Source organism: Panicum virgatum, chromosome 1K (assembly GCF_016808335.1).
Source record: "Panicum virgatum strain AP13 chromosome 1K, P.virgatum_v5, whole genome shotgun sequence".
In the NCBI taxonomy this organism is placed as follows: Eukaryota; Viridiplantae; Streptophyta; class Magnoliopsida; order Poales; family Poaceae; genus Panicum; species Panicum virgatum.
The window spans coordinates 15069988-15097427 of record NC_053136.1 but is presented as its reverse complement, the minus strand read 5'-3'; the positions used below and the strand labels follow the sequence as shown (position 1 = coordinate 15097427).

Genomic DNA, 27440 nt, shown 5'->3' with positions numbered 1-27440 from the left:
GAGGTTGGGGTTGCAGGCGCACCCAAAGACACGAAGATGCTCATATGAAGGCAGAAGACCAAAGAGGGCAGCATAAGGGTTCCCTTGGGCGAGGGTTTTGGTGGGAAGACGGTTTAACAGGTAGGTAGCGGTGTGAAGACCCTCGACCCAGTAAGAAGCAGGAAGCAAAGCTTGGAACAACATGGAGCGCAGGCGTTGTTCACAGAGCGGATCATGCGTTCTGCTTTGCCATTCTGGGATGATGTGTACGGGCATGACATCTGGAGAAGGGCACCGTGGTCAAGGAAGAAGGAGCGGGCGGAGGTGTTGTCGAATTCGCGCCCGTTATCACACTGCACATTCTTGATAGCACAACCAAACTGAGTCCTCGCATAGAGAAAAAATGCTTTAAGGTAGAAAAGGTGTCGGACTTGAGGCGAAGCGGGAAAGTACACAAGTAGTGCGAACGATCATCAAGAATGACGAGATAATACTTATAACCAGACACACTCACAACGGGAGAGGTCCATAAGTCACAATGAATTAAATCGAAAACCTTGAGAGCCCTAGACGATGAGGTTGGGAAAGGTAAACGAGTGTGGCGACCCAGCTGACAAGCATGACAAAAGGGAGGCATCCATGCCTTTATTACAAGAGATGGCAGAGCTGCTGACAAGCTTGGAGAGCGCTTCAGATCCTGGATGGCCAAGGCGCCGATGCCAGATGTCAGCTGGAGCAGCGGCGAGGGCACAAGGGGAGGACATAGGCACAGGAAGCTGCAGCGTGTAGAGAGGCCCCGGACTATTGAAACTGGCGATCACGTTCTTGGACTTGAGATCCTTCAAGGAAAGGCCAAAAGGGCCAAACTCAATGGAGCAGTGGTTATCAGTGGTGAACTGGCGCACGGAAAGTAGATTCTTAATAATAGGAGCGACCAAAATATTATTAAGATAAAGAGGGCCAGGCAGAACGGAATGACCACATGCTGTGACAGGAAGAATAGACCCATTGCCAACAATAATGGAGGAAGGATACGAGGAACAGGGAGGACGGAACAAGGAAATGTTACCGGAGTCCGGGGTCATGTGGGTGGATGCACCAGTGTCAACAACCCAATCTGTCGAGGCAGGAGGGTTGAGGATCATCGTGCTGAAGGAGTTGGCCAGCAACTGCTGGTCCCATGCGCCAAACCATGGAGTCCAGGGAACCTGCTGCTGCTGCGGAGCCACCGGGTAGTGCTGCTGCTGGGCCAGGTTGCTGCTGTCATCTCCCGCTCACGTTAATATCCTTTCATCACGTCATTTACTCGAACCAGCACACAAAACTGCTTCCACTGACATTATATACCACTACTAAGCAATCAAAAGTCATGTTAATAGTATATATGCCACACGCTCAACCCCAGAAGCAGCGTATTCCTGTTCACTGTAAAAAAATAAAGCAGCGCATCCAGCTCGCCCGAGCAACTATGATGAGCTCCTACAGGCCGGCTACGACTTCGCGGAGCTGGTGGCGGCACATGACAGCTCCATGGAGCTGGTGGAGAGCGCAGCACTGACGAGCGATGTTGAGTTGCCCCTCTCCCGGAAGCCATCCAACAAGACGGCGGCGGCCAACAGAAGCAACTGGCCGTCACCGTCCTTCATCGTGGCGCCCAAAGCTGCTGAGAAGGCGTCGACACTAACCAAGAAGGACACGATGGAGGCGTGGGGGTGGTGGGGCCTGCTAGTGGTGGTGGTGGCGGCGTCCACGGCGTCGAGGAGAACGCATATGCATCGTATCTTATATCCAAGAAATGCATGTCCTATTCATTTCTTTCTTCTCTAACCAAAAAAAAACTCAAAAACCTATTATTTTTCAGCTAAGAGATTTTTTATATGGCTTTCAACGTAATCTCTACAAATGCACCATGTATACGAACTTTTCTTTATTAAAAATTTATTATTTTTTATTTTTAGCAAACTCGATCTAAGTGCTTAGTTGTCATACTACATGTTCTCCATAGCGTTTTGTTTAAAAAATTATTGTAACTTTTATCATAGTTTATCGAAAACTTCTTTCAAATTCCGCAGCAATACGCGGGGAATCACCTAGTTGAATAAAATGAGGACGACCATTACACATGAAAAGCAAGTACGTATAGCAGCCCCACAAGTACCATCTTCTTCCAATTCTGCAACCTGATTTTGCTGACATGGCACGACACCTGGGATACACATGACACCTTGGCAATCCCCCCCTGTCAGAGAGAAAGAGAGAGAGGTAGCAACGCAGCCACGCAGACCATGGGGATTGGAGGGGACGGACGACGACTTTGCAGGGGGTGGGGATGCAGGAAATCTATTCGTCGCATATGCGATTTCCCGACGACACATCGCAGAAGCACTGTACATCTTCTTCCTCGAGCCACGGCGGCTGGTGAGGGGTTGCGAGCTAGGGGAGGAGGGGGTGGCCGGCGAGGGGTGGTTGGTGGGGGGAGCAGCCGCCGGCGAGGTCGCCGACGGCCGGGGTGGTGGCAGGCGGCGAAAGCCTTTAGGTTCCGGGTGGCCGGGGGTTCCAAGGTCCACCAGATCTAGAGGAGGGGGCCGGGGGCGGCGGCGGCCCGGCGGTGGAGGCGGGTTGGCCGGCGGAGGGCGAGGCGGCGCGGGAGCGCAGCCGGCCGGGCGGGGGCCGGACCCCCGGTGGGCGGGGGCGAGAAGGGCAGCGGTGGGTGGTGGGCGGGCGGCACGGCAAGGCGGCGGGAGCCGCCGGCCGGGGTGGAGGACAAGGGGGCGGGGCAGAGGACGCCGGGCGGAACGAAAAAGATGAACAGTCTTCTGCGATAGCTTCAAAAAAAACGCATATGCAACGAATAGATGCCCCCGTGGGGATGGGGGCGGGTAGGGATGAAAACGGTCGGGAACGGTTGGAAAAACCCTTTAACCGTTCTCGCAACTGTATTTTTTTGTCGGGAACGGAAAAATCGGACGGGAAAACGAAATCGGTATTACGGGATATCGGGAACGGAATCAATCGGTGGGGAGCATGCCGATTACGATCGGGAATCGATAACTCAAAACGGGAAAATACATACAACCACTTCAAACATTTAACTTGATAAAATAATTACAACTATGCATAAATAACATGGAAACAAGACTCGTATAACTAAGAAACACAGGTAAAGTGAATCACGAATTCACAATTCACGTTGTAACACATGCAAACAATAATTTACGTTTCCAACACAGGTAACACAGCCGACTACGACAAATACGGGAATTCCCGCGGGAATTTTCCCGGCTGAAAACGGGAACCGTGAAAACGGTCAGGAAAACACCCCAACCGTTCCCGTTCCCGTTCCCGCCCGTTTTCCCGTTTTATTTTCTCATTTTCCTATTTTTTCCGCAGAAACGGTTTATGGTCGGTTTAAACGGTAAACGGAGCCGGTCGGGACGGGATTTTCCCGTCCCATTTTCAACCCGGCGGGCAGCATTACCGCAGGTGGGGCAGGGGACGACTAAAGGCGGTGGCGCAAATCCCAAACAGATGAATTTAGACTGTGATGCCTCTGTACCTCGACAAGCAGAAAGGCGAGAAATTTTATCCTTGCTTGATGGGGAAAGACAAAGGAACTGAAGAACCTGAAAATTGGTAGGAGGATGGTCCATCGTTGCTCCGTTACTAGCACACATTAAAGTTGAAGTTAGAGCAGAGCGGAATCGGCCGCCGGGCATAGCAGGGGCGAGCTCATTCTAGGCCCTCTTCATCCATGGCGCATCGAGGTCCAGTGTGACTGAATCGAACCCCAGCATGACCCTCGCCATCGTGAGTTCGTGACCTCGAGCTCCAACAATCGCGCGTGTGGTGCTTCAAGCTCTTGTCAAGCCACCATGTATTAGGTCGCGAGGAGCTTGGGCTACGCCAGGCGTGGTGCTTCTTGATGAGGTTCTGTCTAGGCGTCGGTTGATGGTGCCGTGAGGAGAGGACGTTGTTGATGCGAAAATCCTCTGCAGTGCCGGCCGGGGTAGGGCAGCATGTGCTCAGGGCCCAAGTCAGAAGGGGACCCAAGCCCAATTTGCCTATAATATGTATATATATGTGTTCTACTAAAATGATTCTGAAAGATATTTATACATATAATAAAATAAATTATACATTAATATTAATGGAATTGAATTGAAAATAAATAAAATGAAAAATACATTGAAACATTATGGACCAAGAACCTTCAGTCCAAATTATATTCCGTTCTTTCGGGTGAGGGGAGAGTTGGTGGCTACCTATCAGTCGAAAATAGGGTCAATTTCCCACCGCCTCTGAAAATGTATTTACAAGGCTAGCGTTGTTGCTACACTGTTCTCTAGTACTAACGGGAGCGGTGCGCCTATTGACCCGAACTGGAAAAAAAAATCCGCTCCTACAAATTTTTTTCTGTAGCGCGCAGTGGCTTGAACTGAAACTGGACTAGTACCTCATCGTGTGCAGATCACGTTGATTGTTTCTGAATTATGCTAAGTGTTGATTCCAACATACTTGCTTGGACAAACGTTCTTTGCCAACAATAGCCTCTGCTGCAATCTTTGCACGATCCATCTGAATGATGCACGATGAGCTCGAACGCCCCCGTTTCAAAAAAAAAAAAACCGTTTAAAAAAAATGAGCTCGAACGCCAGAAAGGTGACTTTTGACACTGAGAGAGATCGTGACGAGCTGCTTTATTTTGCTTAGCCGCCGGACATTATTTCATAAAAAATTACTGAAACTACTCACAGGACAAACGCTAATATCTTTAACGTCATGCCATGATCTTGTCCACAGCAGCTTATGCATGTCGCGTAGTACGCGAGTCCTGCAGCCGGGTTACGTTGTTCTACAAACTGACAATATGTGACATGGACAACCAGACAGTGTCATCGCAAACAATAGACTTTTCGCACACAAAGTGGGTATCTATTGGTGTTTTTTGAATTTATCATGTTAATTTATTCTCTCTTTCAAACTAATTATGTAGCATGTCATTCTAGTTCATTTTATTAAATTTTGCGTGGACCTAATGACCCAAAAAAGTGGGACTTGCATCACTATTAACAATGCACCGCCCGTAGCTCATGAGTGATCGCCCGTAGCTGATGAGTGATCGAGCAGCCATGGCAGAGCCAGAGGCAGAGCACGGCATCCACGTCATCCTGCTCCCGAACCCAAGCCAAGGACACATCAACCCGATCCTCCAGTTCGGCAAGCGCCTCGCCGCGCGCCGCGGCGTCCGGTGCACGCTCGCCGTGACCCGCTTCGTGCTCGCCCAGAGCGGCGACGGCGGCGGCGAGCAGCCGGCCACTGCGGGAGGAGGCGCCGTGGTCCACGTCGCCGCCGTCTCGGACGGCTGCGACCGCGGCGGCTTCGACGAGGCCGGAGGGGTCGCGGCGTACACGGCCCGGCTGGAGGCGGCCGGGTCGGAGACCGTGGGCGCGCTCCTCCGGTCCGAGGCGGCACTGGGCCGGCCCGTGCACGCGCTGGTGTACGACGCGTTCCTGCCGTGGGCGCGGCGCGTGGCGCGGCGGCACGGCGCCGCGACCGCGGCCTTCTTCACGCAGCCGTGCGCGGTGAACGTGGCGTACGGCCACGCGTGGACCGGGCTGGCGGAGGCGCCGCTGCTCGTCGCCGGCGGCGAGAGGCCGCTCGAGCTGCCCGGGCTGCCCGCCGGGCTCAGGCCGCGCGATCTGCCGACGTTCATGACCGACCGCGCGTACCTGGACCTGCTTGTCAACCAGTTCAGCGGCCTCGACGAGGCCGACCATGTCCTTGTCAACTCCTTCTACGAGTTGCAGCCCCAGGTTAGTAGTCAATTAATTTCCGCATCCCAAATTATTAGTCATTTTAGTTTTTCTAAATAAATGATTTTTACCATGTATCTAAATATATATTATGTTTAGGTGTATGATTAAAACTATAAATCTAGAAAAGTCAAAACAAAATAATTTAAACGGAGTGAGTACCAGGATACATGCGTGTGAGTAAGAAGGTTGTCCTGCTCACTGAAATTATTGGCATGGTGCAAAGGAATCCGAGTACATGGTGTCTACGTGGCGAGCTAAGACGGTGGGCCCCACCGTGCCGTCGGCGTACCTCGACAACCGCTTGCCGGACGACGCGTCCTACGGCTTCCACCTCTACACCCCCCTGACGGCGGTGACCAAGGCCTGGCTGGACGCGAGGCCGGCGCGCTCGGCCGTGTACGTCTCTTTCGGAAGCCTCGCCAAACCAGACGTTGTTCAGATGGCCGAGATGGCGGAGGGGTTGTACGACAGCGGCAAAGCCTTCCTGTGGGTTGTCAGGGCCTCAGAGATCTCAAAGCTACCTGAGAACTTCGCCGGCAAGTCCAAGGAGAGGGGCCTCATCGTGGCATGGAGCCCTCAGCTCGAGGTGCTGGCGCACCCGGCTGTCGGGTGCTTCGTGACGCACTGCGGCTGGAACTCGACGATGGAGGGGATGGGCGCGGGCGTGCCGATGGTCGCCATGCCCCAGTGGTCCGACCAGACCATGAACGCCAAGTATATTGAAGATGTGTGGCGAGTAGGTGTGCGTGTGCGCCCGGATGAGAGGGGTGTGGTGAGGAAGGAGGTCGAGAGGTGTGTGAGGGAGGTGATGGAGGGAGAGAGGAGCATGGAGTAGCTGACAATGTGCTCATGCATGATACAGGTTCAAAGCTGGGTTTCTGAATTTCATTTCCTTCTCATTTTTCTTCTGATGGGAAAAAATATCAGAACAAAGCTATTACATCAAAGTACAACGGCTAAGTTTTGCATTCGGTGCCTAGAGTTATCAGTCCTCGTGCTGCTGCTGCTGCTTCTTGTCCTGCGCCATCTTCTTGCGGATCTCGTGCGCGGCGTTGAAGATGCCCATGGTCGGCTTGTTGCAGACGAAGCACTTTTTGTTCTTCGAGTGGTGCTGAAACATTAAGAGAGAAAAGGTAGAATTTGTTACTTGTTAGAATTTGCTCTACCACAGGGAACAAGATTAAAAAGCATACAAGTCAGTCTCCTGTCAACGCAACACTATGATTTGCCCAAACACAAAGTAGTTGTGCAAAGAGGACTTCGTAACTAGTATTCAACCAAAGCAAAAATAAAATACATGATCAGTAGCTACAGATCCACTTTGATAATATAGTTTGCACGGAATGTGGTCCAGTTCTCAACAAATATTTCCACGAGAGGGCAACAACAATCCGATTCGATTGTCTGCTCAAGAAATATTTCCACAAGAGGACAACAACAATCCAATTCGAATGTCTAATTTCAAATCCTTAGCTCTATATCACGCATACACAGTACAGAATTCTCAACCTATGGTTTTTATCCTCAATCTTCAGTTGTAACTCTTGTAAAATGAAATTTTAACTAGGGACTTACGTTTCATTTATCAATGGTCTGCCAGTAAGTTCTATTGCCGAGATACATATACTTGACTGCACTAAGCAGCTAACAATTAAATTCTTAACAATAGATCAGGTAAAGTCAACATTTCCTAAAATACAAGGTTTGCCGATTCATTTATCACAGTCCCACTCCATAGATCACCAAAAATCCCGCATGTGATGCTTCTGTACTGAAACTACCAAGCTACTGCCATGTCTGAATCACAGTAAATCTGTCGTACCTATTCCACTATCCTTACAAAAACTAAATTGACAGTAACTCAATACAAACTCTATAAGCAAACAGTTCCATTCTCTAAACAAGCCTCCGAATAGCTCACATCACCAACAAAACACTAACTACATTACATCTTAAAATTAGTTTATATCCACAAATCAGACTTGATGTATTCGCCACCCCATGGGACTGGCTCACACAATGTACAGTTCCCAACCTCTCTTTATGGAGACTTCTGAACTTGGCCCTTGCAAGTTATATCGGATCCAGCTCTTAACTGTTTGTACTATATGACTTCTAGTTTGGTGTCTAACTGCTCGACTGGCATTCAAAAGAGTACAGAGAGAGAGAAATGCTTCCTAACAGACTTCCATGTGCTTTTATACAGGAATCAGAGTGATATATTGAAAATTTCTGTAAATATTGTTTAGTGTTCATGTGATTTATTCTGTCTAATGCCTACTGTGCCTAATATCATTCAGGCAGATTTTTTTATCAAACGCACTCAGGCAGGATTCACCTCTATGTTGCTTGCCTCAGTCAGCGGGAGTTACAACGGGAGTTTCTTTGAGCATGACATATTTTATTTAGCATTGGATCTCAATCAGCAGACTATTCCTCAAAACCAATAATCAGAATGGCACTAAAAATTGTTTTTTCTCATTATAATTCCTCTGGAGGAAGAAATAAAGCAAAGTTCTTCTATGAGAATAAACAAAAGGAAAGAGGCTTCAAGGTGTTGGGGCTAATATAACAAGTAGTAGAACACGATAGCAGATGAGATAATACTAGGTTCGCCCTCCCTTGGAGGCTCTGAACTCTACGTTTATCTTCTGCCTAAAATCTCAAGATCATGTGCCGACTCTTTATATAGAGCCGGCCCTAACAAACTTGGCTAAGGATCCTCTAACAAATCTCAACTTCCTAAACAAATAACTATCCTGCCGAAAATACAAAAGATAATCCTAGCCACTAGATGATGCCGTGTCCTTTTTATTCCTGCGTTGATACTTGGCGCCGAAGACACGGTCCACAACACTTCCCTCCCCGTAAGAAAACAGCTTGTCCTCAAGCTGGAAATCGGGAAAGGATTCCTTGAACTGCTCCAGTGGCTCCCAAGTGGCGTCGACGGCCGGCTGTCCCGACCACTGGACGAGAAGATCTCATGACGTTCGTGACGGCCTCGCACGCAGAACTGTTTGAGGCGACGAGACTGCCCGGTCGTGAACAATGACCGGTAGAGGAACGATCTGCTCTGGAGCATCGCCGGAGTACTTCTTCAGAAACACCACGTGGAAGACGTCGTGGATGCGCGCCTTGGGGGGAAGCTGCAGATGGTAAACCACGTTGCCGATGCGCTCCACGACTTTGAATGGGCCGTAGAAACGTGGAGACAGCTTGTGTGAACTGCGGCCCTTGATGGACGTCGCGGCGCGCTGATGGAGCCGAAGCCACGCCCATTCACCCACCTCAAACTGAAGATCACGGTGCAGGCGATCATGGCGGTCCTTCATGTAGTCCTAGGCCTGAAGAAGGCGTTCCCGAATGTCGGCGAGGAAGACATCCCGGTCCTGCAGTTGCTTGTCCAAGGCCACCATGCGAGCGACGCCGGGCTCGTATGACAGGAGCGTCAGCGGTGGGCGACCGTAGACCACGTCGAACGGCGTAGTTTGCAGGGCGGACTGGTAGGATGAGTTGTAGCAGTACTCCGCCCAAGGCAGCCAGTGAAGCCAGGTGCGTGGCCGATCCCCTGCAAGGCAACGGAGGTAAACCCCCAAAATGCGATTAGTGACCTCGGACTGCCCGTCCGTCTGAGGCCGAAACGCCGAGCTGAGGCGAAGACGAACTCCAGCGAGAGAGAACAGCTCCGTCCAGAGTGCGCTGGTAAACACTGGGTTTCTGTCGCTGACGATGGAGCACGGCAGGCCATGGAGGCGGACGATGTGGTCGAAGAACACGCGCGCTACGGACATGGCGGTGTAGGGATGCCCGAGCGCAATGAAGTGCGCGTACTTGGAGAAACGGTCAACGACCGTCAGTACGACAGACTTGCCGCCCACCCGCGGGAAGCCTTCCACGAAATCCATCGCTATGTCAGACCAGACGCTGTTTGGAACGTCCAGGGGCTGCAGCAGCCCGGCCGGATGGAGGTGCTCCGACTTGTTGCGCTGGCACACCTCGCAGGATTTGACGAAGTCTCGCACGAGGCGATTGGCGTGCGGGTTGTAGGAGGAGCGTAGGCGATGCAGTCTTCTGGACACCTTCGTGGCCGACGCCATGCGCAGCAGCGAGGAGCTAGGGGCCACAGGGATGATGCCGAGGGTACGAATACCCGGCCGCAGTGCATCACGAAGCCATTGACCAGGCTCCATGCCGCCCCGGCCGTGCCGTCAGCAATCTCCTGACGTTTGCTGATGATGTCCTAGAGCGTCTCGGCCTCTTTCTTGAAGTCGTCGAAGATCTCAAACTCCGACCGTGAGATGGCCAGAGCGTGAGCTGGAGAGCAGTCCTCGTCGCGGCGAGACAAAGCGTCCGCTGCTGCGTTATGTCGCCCTGGCCCGTAGATCAGGGTAAACGTGTAACCAAATAACTTACTCACCCAAGTGTGTTGGGGGATAGTTGAAAGCCGTTGATCCAGTAGATGTTTGAAACTGCAGTGATCCGTGAGGATTGTGAATGAGCGAGTCCACAAGTATGGCCGCCAGTGGCGGACGGCTTGCACCAAGCCAATGAGTTCGCGCTCATAGGCCGCCAACTTGGCATGCTATGGCATGACGTTGCGGCTGAAGAAGGCGATGGGACCTTGGCCCTGATGAAGGACGGCCCCGAAGCCCGAACCGAATGCATCACAGTCGACGACGAACTCCTTGCTGAAATCAGGGAGCTGGAGGACCGGGCCGGTGGTAAGCGCCAGCTTGAGGGCGTGGAAAGCGGTAGTAGCATCGTCGGTCCATCGAAACGCCTCCTTGAGTAGAGCAGTGAGCGGCGCGGCGATGTTGCCGTAGTTGTGGATGAAACGGTGGTAGTAGCCCGTGAGGCCTAGAAAGCCTCGTAGCGCCCGGATCGTCTTGGGCAGGGGCCATGCCTTCACAGCCTCGATCTTGCTTTCATCCATGGCGACGCCTGCGCCATTGATGATGTGGCCGAGATAAGACACGCTGCGCTCGGCGAAGAGGCACTTGGACCGCTTGAGGACCAGGTTGTGCTCGCGGAGGGTGGAGAGCACGGCGCGAACCTGATGGAGGTGCTCTGTCCAAGACTTGCTATAGATTAGTATATCGTCGAAAAAGACCAGGACGCACCGTCGGAGGAAGGGCTGGAGAACGGCGTTCATCAGCACTTGGAATGTTGAGGGAGCATTGGTGAGGCTAAAAGGCATCACGAGGAACTCATAATGGCCGTGATGAGTGCAGAACGCCGTCTGGGCAATGTCGTCGTCATGCATACAGACTTGAAAATACCTGCTGCGCAGGTCCAGCTTGGTGAAGTATGTAGCGCCGTGGAGCTCATCCAAGAGCTCCTCCACAACAGGGATCGGGAACATGTCCCGCACTGTCTTCGCGTTCAACGCCCGGTAGTCGACGCAAAACCGCCAGCTGTCGTCCTTCTTGCGAACGAGGAGGACGGGAGAGGAGAACGCCGATGTGCTGGGGCGAATGATGCCTTGTTGTAACATCTCTTGGCATTGGCACTCGATCTCATCTTTGAGGAGCTGAGGATAGCGGTATGGGCGAACCGCCACGAGCGCCGTGTCGGGCAGGAGATGGATGCGGTGATCCAGCTGGCGTTTGGGTGGAAGTCCCGTTGGGTCAGCGAAGAGGTCCGAGAATTCCTGGAGCAGATGTTCCATCAAGTCGATCGTCGCCAGGGACGATAGCATCGGCGCGGGGGTGGCTCCAACGTCGTGCCAGCGGACACGGTGGTCGTTGCGCCAGAACGTCATCGTCTTCAGCTTGAAATCTAGCATAGGACCCAAAGTGCGCAACCATTGGCACCCGAGGACCAGCTCGTAGCCCGCGAGGGGTATGACGAAGATGTCGACGTTGAAAGTCTCGTCGCCGATGGTGATCGGGGTGTTCGGACAAACACCACCCGAAGGGACGCGTTCGCCATTGGCAACGGCGACGGACAGCCCGGGGCACGGCGTCGGCTGGAGGCCAAGGCGTGTAGCGGTGTCCGTGGACATGAAGCAGTGAGTGGAGCCAGAGTCGATAAGGGCGACGAGCGATACGTTGGACGCCGTGGTGGATAACAGCATCGTGTCGCCCGCGTGGATGCCGGTCAGGGCATGGATGGAGACCTCTGGTTCGCCGTCGAAGGACGTGGTGGAGCCGTTGTCGTCGTCTTCCAGATCCATGTAGATGCCCCGCATGGGACATTGCTTGAGGTGTTCCTTGGAAAATTTCGCCGGGCAGTTGAAGCACAGGCCCTCCAGGCGACGTTGGGCCATCTCTTCCGGAGAGAGACGGCGGGGCCGGGCGCTGGGCGCACCTGGTTTTGCCTGGTTGCTTGCCGTGGACGGTGTAGATGACGGAGTGGCTGCGGCTTTGGCAGGGCGCGCTGGTCCACGCGCGATGTCGTTCGTGATCTGGAGGCGACGTTCATACGAACGGGCCAACGCCATGGCATCTTCAAGTGTGGCGGGGCTGTGCATCTCGACATCGGTGCACATGGGGCTGAAGTAGGCCGGCGGTGAACAGATCAATCTGTTGTGTCTCGCTGACGTCTTCGCATCTGGCCAGTAGCTTCAGGAATTGGTCGACGTACTCGTCGACGGATCCCGTGCGGCGGCAATGAGAGAGCTCGCCGAGGGGGTTGCTCCGGAGGGGGGGTGGACGCCGTCAACGAAGGTCTTCCAGTCAGGGACGCCATGGTTCTTCTCCCAACGGTAGTACCACTGGCTTGCGGCGCCTTGGAGGTAGAACGTGGCCGTCCACACCTTCTGGTCCTCTGGCGTGCCATGCGCACAGAAAAACTACTCGCCCTTGTGGATCCAGGTGATGGGATCCTCGAAGCCGTCGTACTTAGGAAAACGGAGCTTGTGGACGGGTGGCGCCGGAGCCTTGTCGCCGCCAGAGTATGATCCTGATTCAAAACAGCCTTGTTTCTCCAGGAGTTGGGTCTGCACATTCTTGATGGAGGTCGACAAGAGGGCGTAATCTTGGCGGACAGAGGCCACCTCCGTGTTCACCTTCTTGCCGATGTCGCCGATCATCTTGATCATCTTGTCGATCGCCTCGTCGAAGGCGGCCTTCGAAACGGGTGTAGAATCGTCGTCATCGCCGGCCATTGCAGTGGATGCGGTGGGGTTAGCGGCGCGCCGGGGAAGGGGGGGGCGTGGAGATTGGAACAGCCGAGGAAAGACCTAGACTGATACCAGAGATGTTGGGGCTAATATAACGAGTAGTAGAACACGATAGCAGATGAGATAATACTAGGTTCGCCCTCCCTTGGAGGCTCTGAACTCTACGTTTATCTTCTGCCTAAAATCTCAAGATCATGTGCCAACTCTGTATATAGAGCCGGCCCTAACAAACTTGGCTAAGGATCCTAACAAATCTCAACTTCCTAAACAAATAACTATCCTGCCGAAAATACAAAAGATAATCCTAGCCACTAGATGATGTCGTGTCCTTTTTATTCCTGCGTTGATACTTGGCGCCGAAGACACGGTCCACAACACAAGGACTCAAGGTAGAGATCAAAGAAGTTGCCAACCCTTAGATGGTAGCCATGACTATTAATCAAATGCAGCTACTAATTAAAATTATTGGATTTGATTTGCCAGGCTTAAGATCATTGTCCAATGGCCAGTGACTGAACCACCTTTCTTCTAAGGAAAGATGACAGACAAGGTGTCCAGGCAACCATCTCAAGGCTTGCATGGTTGTATAGCCCAGCCTTTGTTTGTAGCTAGAAGATGTTTTATCCTTCTGCAAGGAAAAGAGGTCGCATATGTAAACTGCCATCTGAGAATACGTCACTGCTCCTTCCTTACCCGAGACAATGTACATGCTCTAACCCACTAAGAAGTGTTGGCCATCATGGGACCCAGGAAGGAAGTTCAAATGCTTCTAGACTGTGTGGATAGCTCAAAGGTAACTGCACTCTTGGAAAAAAAATGAAGATCCACCACCTCTGGGAGTTAAAAATGTGTCCCGGAAGTGCAGGAAGTGGAATCTCATGTGGGTTGGTCTATAAAAGTTGCTCCTAAGGAGCCTAATGAGATGGCATTCCTACTTCTTTTCAGAGATTCAGCAGTGAAAGATGGACATCTCTGACAACTTATTGTATAGTTGACAAAGCTGCATAGATCTCTTAGTACTAAGGGACATGTTTCTAGATGGCATCTATGTTACACGGACACGGCAGTTTGGTGGCGTATCGCGTATCCGATACGTATCGAATACGGATACATATCGAGATGGCATCTATGTGCAAAGGAGCTCCTCCCCTGTTCTTGTTCTCTCCCTTCCCCTGTCGCCCCTGCTTGCCGCATCCAGCTCGCTGCCTCTGCTTGCCGCGTTGACGCGCTCGCTCGCCGCCCGTGCCGCTCCAGCTCGCTGCTTGTGCCGCTCCAGCTCGCTCGTGCCTGCTCCAGTGCTCCCCCGTGGCCTCACACCCTCACATGCCATGCGCCACAGAGAGGAGGAAAGGGGATAAGGTTACGGGAGAGAAGGTGAATGGATAAGGCTGAGGAGTCATGAGAGAATTTACGTTATTTGTGTATCTCGTGTGAGCTGTTTATTTAGGATGTCAGTCTATCTCATGTCATTGTTGTATTATACTATGTGTGATTTGGAAGGCTGGACTAGAACTTGGAGGAGTGTTATACTGGATTGCTGGATGTTTTTTAATTTTAATTAATAATATATTATTATTTATTTTGAAAAAAAATTAAAACGTATCCGCGTATCGAATTTTTTGGAAAAATGGCGTATCCACGTATCCGTATCGGTCCGATACCGATACGCGTATCCGTATCCGTGCTGCATAGGATGGCATGACCATGCTATCCTGCTTCACTTGTATTAGAGAAGAAAAGCTAGCTGTACAGAGGCGCTTGATCTACATGGAGATGTGGTCTTGGTTGAGAAATCCTTATGAAAAGTAAGGAGGGAAAAAATATCCAAAAAGAATCCCAAGAAAGGGTAATGTTTCGACAATTCAACTCGGGTAACAACTTGCTGCAGTGTCATGGAAAAGTCTGAAGAAGCGAGGTGTTATTTGGTGGAGCATTCAGTACACCGAAGACAAAGAGCAACTGATGAAGCAGATTATCCCTTCCAATAGATATATTTTCATTATCTCCTTCAAAGTTTCCTAAATTTGTTAAAGTAAATCATATATTTATACGATTTCCTTCCACCCAATCCATTTGTGTATAAGAATCTTATCTTGGTGAAAACATTTCCTATTGTTTGAAGTGAATCCTTCATATCAAAAGTACATGTTCCACTCCTTAAAAGAATTTATCTATTCAAGGAGCAAATTAGGAAGCACATGATACTATTGGCGTATTTGGCAGAACTCCTGTTCCAATATCCACGGATAAAATAGAGTGTTGATATATTAAAATGGCTTAAAACCTCTGAGTTTAATCCAAATAAAAGCAAAATACCTCAACTGAATACCCTCAATCTGCCCACAAATCCAGCTCCAAGAATTTCTGGAAATACGAATACCAGCTCCAAAAATTCTTGAAGCCAGAGCTCTGTCAAAGGGACTCAGTGATACAATCACACAACTACAGTTCTAGAAAACAAAATTGCTAATCAATCACTTCATTACAGTTTTGTTCTACACTGAAGTCTACCAAGGTGATACACTACTTTCAATCTGAGCGAAGTATGCAATTCGCTTCCATAATAACTAATCTAACAAGCTTAAATAATTTAGTGTGACAATTTGATTAGAAAGGAAACGTAAAACCCCAAGGAAAGAGGCTCTATATCACACAAATCTAGTCAAGTAATAACCTTACGAAGCAATTTTGTTCCATAATCTTCTACATGAAAAACTAGTTGCCTAGCCGAGAAAACAAGTGGACACCTTGATCTTGTCCATGATAAACCCGTTGATTGAGTAATAGAAAAGCTCTTGATCACCAAAAAAAAGAAAACAGGAGAAACTGATTCATACCTTCAATGCGCAATGCTCACAAAAGTAGTGCTTGCATTTCGTGACGACCGGATCCACAAAAGGCTGCCTGCAAATGAAGCAGGCGAAGGGCAGGGCCTCATCATCGTCGTCGTCGTCCTCATCCGCTGCCTCATCATCACTCCCATCCCCACCTCCCATGGCAATGCGCCGCTTGCGGGCCTTCTCGGCCTCCTCCCACTCCTTCTCGAGCTGCCACCCGGACTTGTAATCCCCTCTGTCGTGCATGAACTTGCAGGAATCACCGTACCCGCAGTAGCCCGTCTCCTTGTAGTCCTTGCAGATGTCGGGCTGGTAGTCGAACCGCGCAGAGAGGCGGATGTGCGCGGAGGCCCGGAGCGGGCCGTGCGAGCCGCCGGCCTTCTCGCTGGCCACCGTGTGCTCCCGGCGGAACCCGGCCTTGTAGTCCGTGTAGCCGTGGATCCCCTTGTACACCTCCCCGGAGGCGGAGGCGGAGGAGGCCCCGGAGGGGTTCTTCTTGAGGGCCTCCTCGGCCTGCTTGAGCTGGCGCTCGCGGATGGCGCGCGCGTCGCGGTCGAACTCCGTCTCCGTCTCGAGCGTGGCGGTGGCGCGGCTGTCCGTGGACTGGATCGTCCGGGACGACTCGTACTGGAACCGCCGCGGCTCGGAGGAGGCGTCGGCGGAGGAGAAGACGAGCTTGCCCGCGGAGGACGGGCCCTTCTTCGACCGCAAGGCCGCGAGGGCGCCGCCGCCGCCGTCGTCGTCGTCGGAGCCGGCGGGCGCGGCAGGGCGCTTCCGGATGTTCTTGGGCGGTTTCCTCACGAAGTTGCACACCGGCGCCGAGCCAGCGCCGGCCCCTGACTCGCCGGCGCCGGCGCCGCCGTCGGCCATAGATGCGGTAGGGTTGGGGGCTTGGTCGCTCGCAGTTTGGATCGAAGCGGCACAAGGAGAGAGATTTCGGCTTCTCCCCTCTCTGATCGGTGGACCCGTCGAAGAATGGGGGATTGGGGGAAGAGGAAGCAAGCAGAGCCGAGTCGGTTTCGTTGTAACCATTTCGGTTTGGGGTCTGGTGGGCCGGGCCCAGCAAGGCTCCTGACGTGTCAAACTCGCAAGCTCCTCTGGGACCCACCTGTCAGTGACGTCTCTTTTTCTTCGAATCTCTATATACGAATCCTACATCAAAAGCGGGCAAACCATCAAGCCACGTCGCCCGATAACCCATTAACCATCGGATGAAGCGATCAGGCAATCTTGTCCGTCCAATGCGGTTTGGCACGGGTCTCCCACCCGCTTCATCTTCGATCCGAGCCATCGCGAATCCTCGCGAACCCGATAGCGGACAACTCCTGCACCACTCGGTCCTCGCCGTCGTCACGCGGCCATGCCGTCGGCGCGCCCTCCGCCGTCCCGCCTCCCTCTCGCCATCCTCGTGGTCGTCGCGCGGCCATGCCGCAGTCACGGCCGTGTTGCGTTGCTGTAGCAGGGCCAGCGCACATGGCCAGCAGACTACGGCCCGCCTCCCAAGCTATGCTCGGCCTCGGGATAGCGCAAGCCCGAAGCAGCTCGACAGCCGCCCGGCCAGCCGCCGCTGCCGCCGTGGCCTTCCGCAGCCAAGATCGACACCATTGGAGCCTGCTCGTGCTCGCCATCCAGACTGCCATTGCTCATGGCTGAGGGCCTACAAGTCCCCTAGGCACTCGATTCGCCCCTCCATGGGAGCAAGCTAAACGTGGCTAACCCAGCGCTACCCCTCGCGGCCAGCGCGGCCGGCGGCCGCCCGGTATCAGCTCCGCTAAGCCTGCCCCCGAAGAAAGGGAAAGAAAAAAAATGATTTGGGAAGTCTCCAGGGTTCCCAATGCAAAGATCTAGACTTCGATAAATAGTCTTTAGTGTTGCAAAGTCTCTGTCTTTAGTGTTGTTTTTCTTTTGATTCTTAAATGGGCTGAAAATTGATAAAAAAAAATTTCTTTTAGAAGTTCAGGGTTCGTAGATAAATAAAAAAATGATAAATTCAGTCTTGTTGAGCTCCACAAATGTAGATCTATGCAATAATCACATCATATGACATGTCTTTAGTAGAAAGTTTTTGTTGTAGATGCTTGGCTATGTTTTAAATTTTTAGTGTGAAATTCGTATCTTTACTCACATATCTGCAGTTATCTTGCTCCAATTACTATGAAAGTTTTATAATAGACTATTCACGTGATGCTTGATTGTGCTAAAAATTTCAGCTTCATTCCGCAACTAAGTTGTTGATTTACCTAGGTTCACGTTTGTTAAAAAATGGAAAATATACTTCCATTTCAGTTTTCGGTTCTTCTCTAACAAGTGGAGTGAGTTCCGCTGAGTTGCGCTGTACTTCAGTTACCTAAATTCAAAGTTAAGGTCGACAACAGTCTAATACAAATACAATTAAGAGGATAAATCACGCATAAGAGACAAATTATATTTTTTATATAGCCAAACAATGAAAAAATTAACTATTGCCTGAATAACACTAAAAAACTCAGACACCTAAATTATAAAATATAGTGCAAGCTTAAAATTAATAGGGAGAAAATATGAGCACATATAGAGTTTCTAACGGGACATTGCAAAGATCCTACTTCGCTAAAACAATAATATCGTAGCACCATTTCTCTATGGTTTCTTATGGTACCTCCACAACAACACATCATTTTTTTAATATAATAATCACTACTTCCTTAAAGAAAATGCCATCACATCTAAATCTTATGATTCAAAGTCGAATTATACGCATTTTTAGACTGCATGCCCTCCCTAATAAATAACTTTACTCCTTTGACCACAATAAATATAGTAAAAAATATCATAGTTCCATTTTGATACCTAAAATAATATATTACTTAAATAATATTGGCACCACATTAGGGTGCCCAAAATATATATCAAGTGCAACAACGGACTGTACATCATGACATCTATGCGAAAATAGCGAAATGGTACATTTGTCTACGTTACTTCAAAATGTTGTACATTTACTTATATACCATAATTGCTACTCTACGCATGATCTAAAATCTTTACCAACTACAATACTACGACATAAAATCCTATCCTACGCGGCAAAGCCGCGTGCCTTTCTAGTTTCACCGAATCACCCGCGTAAGCTCGTCGAGCGTTACGTTGTACACCGAGCTACGGCACTGAACCAAACAAACACTTCGATCGTCTTTCAAAAGACAGAGGCTGCTATAAGTCATCCTTGTTGGCTTATAAAGAAACAGTTCGCTTTTTATAGAGACGACGATTAGTTTAAGAGGATTCGAATAGCTCAACAGCCTAGAACATGGGAAGATATTGCATCTATTTCGAACAAAAGGTATTTCTCTGAGTTAAATTTATTTAGCTTCGACTGAGTTTTTTAAAAAAAATCTAATTGTGACCTATTATACCAAAGAGTAAAGTCTATTTTTGGCCATCCAACTCTTACCTCGGTTTGGTTTTGGCCATTGAACTCCAAAACCAGGTATATTCGACCACTCAACTATGAAAATCATTCATTTTTTACCATCGGGTTGTTTTGGTGGGTGGTTTTGCTGACGTGGACACCACGTGGCAGTGGGCCCACTTGTCAGCGTTACCCCCTCTCTCTTCTCTCTATCTCCCTCTTTCTCTCTCCTGTTTCATCTCTCCTCTCTCCTCACTCCTCCCTGCTCGCCGCCTCCTTGCTCACCGCCGCTGCTCGTCTCCTCCCTCCTCCTCTCTCTCCGCGCCTCCGGCGGCCCTCCGCCCCCTCCCTCACTCTCCGCCCTCCCTGCTCCCATCAAGCGGCTCGAGGTCCCCGCGCACGAGTCCCCTGCCCCGACCCCGTGACTCCAGCGGCCGCCGCCATCTGTCGCGCTTTCACTGGCAGCTCCGGCGACCATTGGGTCCCAGACCCGTCTGTGCGCGTTGCGGGGCCGTCCGATCCATGCGCTCGCCATGCCGGCATCAGCACCGCCGCCGGGATCCTTCTGCCCTGCTCCAGACAAAGCCACGCCACCACTCTGCTTCCGCCGTCGCGCGTCGCCTTCCCGGCCAAATTCGCCACCACCACGCCATTGTCTGTCGATTCCTTCGGTGGACAGCTCCACCACGACCCTGCATTGCTTTCCCGCCAGTCATCCTGGCTCGTTGACCGACGGGAGGAACCGGCGGCGGCAAGACAAGAGTTCTTCGACCGGGAGGGTGAGTGAGCTGCGCCTCCACAGGCAGGCGAGCTCCACGCTAGTCGCGCGTGGGCGAGCGCCTCCTCCCGGCGGCCATGGACGAGCAGCGGAGATTGACGTGGGCGCGGTGCGGCGACGGAAGCGAGCGGTGCGGAGGCGGAGCCCCGCGCGCGCCGGCGGAGCAGATCGAGCAGCGCAGGGGAGCCTCCTGCCAGGCCCAGTGCTGGGACTCCGGCGAGCAGGCAGCGTGGATCCGCTCCGCCCTCCATCGGACTGGGCGCGAGGCAGGGGAGGCCGAGCCGCCAGCGCCGCCGTGACCCACTTCTACCGCCCAGCCAGCCGCCCGCCCTAGCTCCGGTCTCCCGCCCCAGCTTCAGTCTCCCACCACCGGCCGCCCCACCGGCCGCCCGCCCGCCGGCCGTCTGAAGGGAGGAGGGAGGAGGTTTGCAGCGGTGGCGAGCAAGGAGGCGGCGAGCAGGGAGGAGGGAGAGGAGAGACGAAACAGGAGAGAGAAAGAGGGAGATAGAGAGAAGAGAGAGGGGGTAACACTGACAAGTGGGCCCCACTGCCACGTGGCGTCCACGTCAGCAAAACCACCCACCAAAACAGTCCGATGGTCAAAAATGAATGGTTTTCATAGTTGAGTGGTCGAAGATACCCGGTTTTGGAGTTCAATGGCCAAAACCAAACCGAGGCAAGAGTTGGATGGCCAAAAATAGACTTTACTCTATACCAAATAAATGCATTAACAAAATATATGTTACAATAAATTTGATGTCATATGTGGTCAACTAGTGATGCTTTTGTAGTGTTTTAAAGGCGATCAAAGGCGAGTTGGGTACGCCTAGACCCCTAGGCATCACCTAGACGACATCTTTAGAACTATGATGCTTTGTTTTATAAAGTAAGCCAAAGTTAGAAAATTTTGAATTACAACGAAGTTAACGTTGGGAAATGGAAGGAGTAGGAAATTGAGTAGAGGGCAGTTGGTAGCTGAACTGTTCCAAAAAAATGGTAGCTGGAGGCCAAACGGACGACCCTCCGTTCCTATGACATTTGGCATATGGCTAGGGAATTCTACCTTCTAGTCTTCTACACCCTCAAAACACAGTAACATATTCCATCTTCCTCGTCACTAGATTCATACGAGATTAATGTTATATACAAGTATAATCGTGCTCTCTCACAACGCCATTTGGCGCCATCTGGTCGCATTGCTGTCAGAACTTCAGGTACGTGCAGATCCAACCCTAGGGCAGATGGAGCTATGCCCTACTTTTTGCTTTTTAACCCTTTTTGCGAAAGAATTTCACATGGAAATGTTGCTTGAATGTTTTTGTATGTATAGCAACACCTCAAGCAACCTAATTGAAATTATCTGCAACACTGAAAAAGAACCTTAACTGGGGGAGAAAGAATAAGTAAAAGTTCAAGTACTATGTTCTTTCCCTCCTCTCGAGAGCTAAAATGTTTCATGGCATGATTATCTTCCAATTCCCATTCCACACAATAGGGAAGAGCTCCGTAATAGTAATAGTATATGTTCCATCTAAAACTTGAGGGAATTGAGCGACATGTCAAGAGGAAAATCTAGTTAGTATATTTGAGTCATACTAAATTGAGCTCCATAATAGTATATGTTAGGAGTAGTGCGGATAGGTATCTTCACTGGCTTACTCATCCCCTTCCCCAATTTCCTACGGAACAGTGGAACACCGAGGGAAAACAGCTTCCACGCAAAGACTCGAGAAGTAACTGAGCTAACGATAAACACAAATCGATTTATTATAAATTCATCAGATTAAAAATGTCTCTTACAGCGGTTGGAACAAAAATGTTTCCTACAGGGCAACAAAGAATCGATGGAACAGTTCTTGGTAGTTGCTGCATGAGTGACAAATCTGGGAGAAACCCCAACACCCGCTTGCAGGATAATAATAGCCTGAAGCAGGGTATTACCGGAAATCAGCCGCCCCACGCTTCATCCGGTTTTTGTCATGGCGAAATTGAACCACGTCACATGTAATGTTGTCTGGTACCTATCCAGTTTTATCATGGTGAAACTGAACCACGATGCATGTAATGTTGTCGGCGCTGCCACGAGAGTAGGCAATCTCTGTGAGTTTCCGAGCTGCAGACTCAGCAGCATCTTCCGATTTCCCAAGGGAAACAGCTTCCTTTCAGAGAGAAAGCATTAACATGTTAGTGAGATAGCTATAGAGACCAGCAAAAATATGTGTCAACTATCACAGCTGAGCATTTTGTGAGCAATAAGGACACAACCCGAAAGCAAACAGGAAAGAGAGTAAGGCAATGTTTTCATTCGAAATCAATTAAACAATAGTCTGCTTCGAAGAATTTAAGTGAACTGCAGAACTTGGTAATAGATTTAGGGAACGTATTAGGCGCAAACCAACCTTTTCGTGCAAACTATGAAAACTTCAATCTGGGCCATCGGATCAACATCCAAGGGGAGGGGCACAGGAGGGTGGGAGCAGGTCCAGATTGGAAAATTACCCAATCCCCCATGCCCCTTGGATGTTGATCCGATGGCCCAGATTAAAGTTTCCATAGTTTGCACGGAGAGGTTGGTTTGCACCTAATATATTCCCATAGATTTATTACCTCATTTTCCACGACATCCCAAAGCCCATCACTAGCTAGAACCAAGCATTCCAGCTCCCCATTGACCTGTTCTTCCTGCAGTTTATTAGAAAATACTTCATTAAGTGTCAAAGGGCAAGTCTATGGATGAAGTTCTAATGATCGATCATCAAATTTGCATGGTTACAGCAGCTAATAACTGATGGATCAGCAGTCGTAACAACTGCATATTGATGGTCTGGTTTTGCTTAGTTCCAAAGCTTAATCAATAGATAAACAGTTAATCGGCATTCCAAATTAAGGTTTAGATGTAAACAGAACATGCAGTTTTACCATTTTAGCAATTCTACTATAGAAAAATAAGTAAAACTGGCTTCCACTAAAGTAAATTGAAAGATAGCAAAAAAAAAAAGAATGCGTGGAACCTTGGCATAACTCAAATTACAGTTTTATACCTGAATTTCGGGTTCTGCCACCACATATGGCTTCAGTAAACGATTGCCAAATGCACGGGACATTGCCAATACACCACCTACCCTCCAAGTACCTGAGAAAATGCCACATAAAGAAGGTCTTACATTATCATTCCAAGAAAAAAATGGCATGACTTGAAAAATAAGGGTATTCTAGATGACTATGCAATACTCAAATGAATGTATGGAAAGATAACATTTTCAGCTTCCAGATGACTAAAATGAATAGCAGAAGCCTTTTCCTACCTAACTTATCAACTTGAGATGATACAAGCAAACTAGCCCGATGTAATAGTGAGTTAGTGACAGGATAGAAAATGTTTACCAGCCCAAATGACAATACCACCAGCATTTTCAATTCTCTTTCGCTCATCAATCCTGTTAGGTTTGTGATCTTCTGAAAGTGCCATAGCTAGAAAAACAAACAGATGAACTTTAAGGCATTTACCACAGGTGGCAAGGAATCAAATAACATGAATTCAATGAGAAACCGTATGAACCAAACTTTCATTTACTGCAAAGTGATCAGGGACTTAAGTGCATAGGTTTACTGGATATTATGCTGATATTGAAGACGATTAGGATTGCATGGAATGATTCATTGATTAGGTTAAGGATGTGTTACACATATATAGGCAGGCCCTTGGAGAGGTTTATAGAATACAGCAATCAAGAAATAGCCTGCCTAATCCTAACCAACAGGTGGCGCCTAGGGCCAGCCACCACCCAGGCATGACACACGCCTGGGCCCTCACGCACACACACATTTACATGTCTAACAGATATGAGGAACAGAATGATGCCAGATTTTGCTTCTGGATTTAGATTCCAGAGACCAGACTAGATATTGCATGAAGGATGTGGCATGAAATACAAATAAGTTACTTAAACACCTACTTCCAATATGCAATACCTTTGCCAGCTTTTGAAATAACAGCACGAGAATCACCAACATTTGCAACATACAGATGGTCACCCACCAAAACAGCAGTTGAAGCTGTTGAACCATCATCCCTAAAGGCACTTGCTTCTGATTCCAAGAAATCTGTGTCTGTTTTCTGATATGTTTCACCTGTTTTTAGAAATAAATTTCAAGTCGTTTTGTAGCAGCAACAAGAATGTCTACAGGGAGAGTCTAAAGTGAAGCCTTATGAGAAAAAAAAATACTTATAGCAAGCTTTGTATCCGTCAAGAACTCAGGATGCTTCAGAAGGTTCTCAAACAAGTGTTCCTTCAAATACTCAGCAGCACGTGATCCTCCATGACCTAATGCACCAGATATTGAGAGAAAAACATGGTAGACAAAGTACTACAAATTAAATAAGGCAACATTGGGGTCCATACCATCAAAAACACCAAACAGGCTAACAGCTTGACCATCAATTTCGGTTAGCTTCACATCAAAGAAATCCTCCATAGTAGCCCTCTTCCCTCTAAAACTTGAGTATCCACAACTCAGTTTACCATCTTCTCTGTCACAATTTTAGCATTGTGTTAAGCAAGGCATCATGTTAAACAACCAAGAAAGAATAGCATAAAGAGCACGTCTACAGAATAAAAGTTAAAAACAAAGGCATTCTTGTACAAAAATATATAATTTAAATGTTCAAGTTATCAACTGTGTGGAGACTTGGAACCCATCATAACAAAATCACAAAGTAAACAGTTATATGTAGTATTTTTCAAAATAATGAGCTCCATCTATACCTATAGTGATCACTACAGGGATTCCATACCTATTCTTCTTTTTAAGCTTTTTAGTTATATATTTTTGTAGCAGCACTTGGCCAGTCAAATATTCATACAGCATTCTTCATAATTTTCAATTTTTCTTTACAGTACTGAAATAGGATCAAGGGACCTAAGATAACTTGATTTGGGTAACTGTAGCTGGTTCACTCTTCAACCTCACAACACCCACCCATCACCGATGCAAACAGATGAACACTGCCATTTGCTTAAAACCAGATGCTGAATTCTGATTACTTTAATCTGATTATCTGAGCTATGCTTGCAGGTGGGGCGGGTTGTGGGCAGCCGCAAACCCACTAATCCCATCGCAAACTAATTTTGCAGGCACACGGCCAGCCGCAAACTCTAACAACACGGACAACATGAATTTGTGGCCTTTGCAATAGACCCGCAAAGCCCGCATGCAGTCTCTACTTGCACGCTGTTAGAACTATGCACTCGTATCTACAACTGCTAACTGGATAATAATCTTGATAAGTTTTGTTTGCGTATGCCGGCCAAGTGCTGCAATCATGGCTCCTATCATTTCAGCACCTAGATCCGAGCATGCGAAGAAGAACAAATTGCTGACCAATGGTTCGAACTGGTGGCTACAAATTTCGAGAACACGGTGTCGGTGCTCCTGTCCTCCTGTTTGCCCTTGCGATCTTCCTGCAATGGCAGGCAGTCTAACGGATTGCCAAGACCGCCACCCATGCGGGTTGCAGAAGACAGAACGTAGAGGAAGCTGATGGCCACAGTGGTAGCGCTGGATTGCGGGTTCTTCGCAGGCTGTTGCGCACGAACGATCTAATCCGCTGGGCTTAGCGGAGTGGCCATCATTAGGCTGCAAATAAATTGCTGCTGGACTGCAACCACCGCAAGCACTTATTTTGCGGGGCGGGTATGCAGGTTCAGATAAGAACCCACCCCGCCTGCAAGACGAATCTGAGCCCCTACAAATGCAAACTTGTAAATGATATTGCTACCTGCCTGCCTCTATGTGCAACAGATAAAACCACAGAAGCATCCTCGTGCTTTAGAAGTTCAATTATCATTCAGACTTGATTCTGAGTTGCGATCATGAGAAAATGTATATACTTCCAGATGAAGCCATCAACAAAGATCAACTTCCATATAAATGTGACAGAAACTTTATCATTTCTCTAGGAAGACATTCAAAATTGTAAAACTAAAATGTAGTAACTGATTCATGATTAGAATTTTGAATAACTAGTGCTTATTTGGTATTAACAAAGTTTTATTCTAAGTTTGACTGTTCACAACAATTAGCATATAGGTTTTACTGGCTGGCAGGATGATAAGCAGCGACATAGCAGTGCAATACTGTGATAAATAAAAGAACTCTACGTCTCTTCAGAGCATTCTTCGATACTATTTGTTTGCTGCCAATGCCATATAAAATGCAACTCGTATTGTACTGTTAGTTACAAATAAGAATGATCTATGGCAACTATCGCATGAGAGCCAGTTGGCACCTAAGCACTAAGGCATGGCCACTAAACCACTCGCACCCGTTAGACGGCATTCATGCCTGGCTAGAAATAGTAAAATGTGAGACGGCAACAAATTTGTGCCAGCAAAAAACACAAGGTACATTTGCATGTTCCGGTGTTCGAGCCAATATAGCATCTCATCTGCATGCTTGTTGCTGACGCCGCAGGCTATCCGATGCCGAAATTCCAGGCCCCCATGCTAATGCAGCATCCTAACCGGTTGGGATGCTCCAATTCGCAGCACAACATTTCAATACGGACAGCGAGGCCTCGAACCACAAGCACATCCATTACCTCTCCCATCCGCCGCTGGCGTAGCCGCCGTCGTGCGCCTGGGGCACGGCCCCCGCCGCGCGCCGCTGCGGCTGCACCTGCCCGGCCTCCGCCGCGGCGGGGGAGGCAGGGTCGGAGGAGTCCAGCATCATCCTGCCCGCGACCGCCCGGAGCCCGCGCCAGCCGTGTCGTCCGTGCCGGGGCGTCACGCGCACATCCGCCGCCCGGCCGCCGCACAGGACCCTGGGCCCCCGGCGCCTGCCCGCAGACGCCGCCGCCGCGCGAAGCACCAGCGCCCTCAGGAGGCTACCGATGCATACCATCTCATGGCTGCTGCTGCTGCCTGCCTCCTCCTCCCCGCTCGCTTGCCCGGGTGCCGCGGCCGCGCCCCGAGGCGAGATCCGCTGGTTTAATGGCTTCGGATCTGGGGAAAGGGGAGGCAGAGAGGAGGAAGCGGCGGGAGGGGGCGTGGCGTGGGTGGCCGGTGCCAGATTCCCCTGCGGCCTTGCCTCCTCCCCGCTAGATAAAGGCACCCGGTTTTCAAGGAATTATTATCCATAATAATATTTGCTGTGCTGCGTGATACTACTCCATTTTCTTACAAAAGCCTATGCCTAGATTAGGCAAACAGAGGGGGGGGGGGGGAATATTGCATAGAGAGAGAGGTCGCAGTGCTTTAGGCGGTGATGTGTGTAGCTGGCAATCCACTTTACAGCAATTTTGAATATAAAACTTCGTGTTTGTCGTCAGCCGAGTGATTTGGAAAATATAAAATGTAGGTGCAATACTTACCTTTGATAACGACAGATACTAAACTTGAATTAAGAATATAACCAAGAGGAAATGAATGTGTCATCTGTATACCTTTAAGTAAACCACTGTTTTAGTCGTCCGATCTTATAAGCAGCCATCTCCACCAAGGCCATCCATCATCTT

The 27440-nt window shown here is 49.7% G+C and overlaps 3 protein-coding genes across 3 annotated transcripts; 1 reads left to right on the top strand and 2 right to left on the bottom strand.

The window, feature by feature from the left end:
- The first annotated feature begins 5034 nt into the window (after window positions 1–5034).
- LOC120696796 (UDP-glucosyltransferase UGT13248-like) lies at window positions 5035–6878 on the top strand. The gene is made up of 2 exons (XM_039979794.1): window positions 5035–5792; window positions 6019–6878. Exons 1-2 carry the CDS (start codon window positions 5091–5093, stop codon window positions 6628–6630), a joined length of 1314 nt encoding a protein of 437 aa, XP_039835728.1. The 5' UTR covers window positions 5035–5090; the 3' UTR covers window positions 6631–6878.
- Window positions 6653–16743, bottom strand: LOC120696803 (zinc finger CCCH domain-containing protein 15-like). Its single transcript, XM_039979808.1, has 2 exons — window positions 15756–16743; window positions 6653–6906 (listed from the first exon to the last, which is right to left on the bottom strand). The coding sequence occupies exons 1-2, from the start codon at window positions 16623–16625 to the stop codon at window positions 6781–6783; spliced, it is 996 nt and encodes a 331-aa protein (XP_039835742.1). The 5' UTR covers window positions 16626–16743; the 3' UTR covers window positions 6653–6780.
- Window positions 16744–21662: 4919 nt separating this feature from the next.
- Window positions 21663–27013, bottom strand: LOC120696787 (probable protein phosphatase 2C member 13, mitochondrial). The gene is made up of 8 exons (XM_039979782.1): window positions 26526–27013; window positions 24328–24455; window positions 24151–24249; window positions 23897–24055; window positions 23309–23395; window positions 22966–23057; window positions 22532–22606; window positions 21663–22083 (listed from the first exon to the last, which is right to left on the bottom strand). The coding sequence occupies exons 1-8, from the start codon at window positions 26825–26827 to the stop codon at window positions 21946–21948; spliced, it is 1080 nt and encodes a 359-aa protein (XP_039835716.1). The 5' UTR covers window positions 26828–27013; the 3' UTR covers window positions 21663–21945.
- Between the last annotated feature and the right edge of the window lie 427 nt (window positions 27014–27440).

What these genes read in the sequence shown, in the direction of transcription:
- LOC120696796 (XM_039979794.1), top strand. Translation starts at nt 5,091, where the DNA reads ATGAGTGATCGAGCAGCCATGGCAGAGCCAGAGGCAGAGCACGGCATC. An exon ending in TCTACGAGTTGCAGCCCCAG is followed by an intron (nt 5,793 to 6,018) that starts GTTAGTAGTCAA and finishes CATGGTGCAAAG; the next exon opens with GAATCCGAGTACATGGTGTC.
- LOC120696803 (XM_039979808.1), bottom strand. Translation starts at nt 16,625, where the DNA reads ATGGCCGACGGCGGCGCCGGCGCCGGCGAGTCAGGGGCCGGCGCTGGC. An exon ending in GTGAGCATTGCGCATTGAAG is followed by an intron (nt 6,907 to 15,755) that starts GTATGAATCAGT and finishes TTAATGTTTCAG; the next exon opens with CACCACTCGAAGAACAAAAA.
- LOC120696787 (XM_039979782.1), bottom strand. Translation starts at nt 26,827, where the DNA reads ATGGTATGCATCGGTAGCCTCCTGAGGGCGCTGGTGCTTCGCGCGGCG. An exon ending in CCTGTTTGGTGTTTTTGATG is followed by an intron (nt 24,250 to 24,327) that starts GTATGGACCCCA and finishes CTGGTGCATTAG; the next exon opens with GTCATGGAGGATCACGTGCT. An exon ending in TGGTATTGTCATTTGGGCTG is followed by an intron (nt 23,058 to 23,308) that starts GTAAACATTTTC and finishes GCATTTTCTCAG; the next exon opens with GTACTTGGAGGGTAGGTGGT.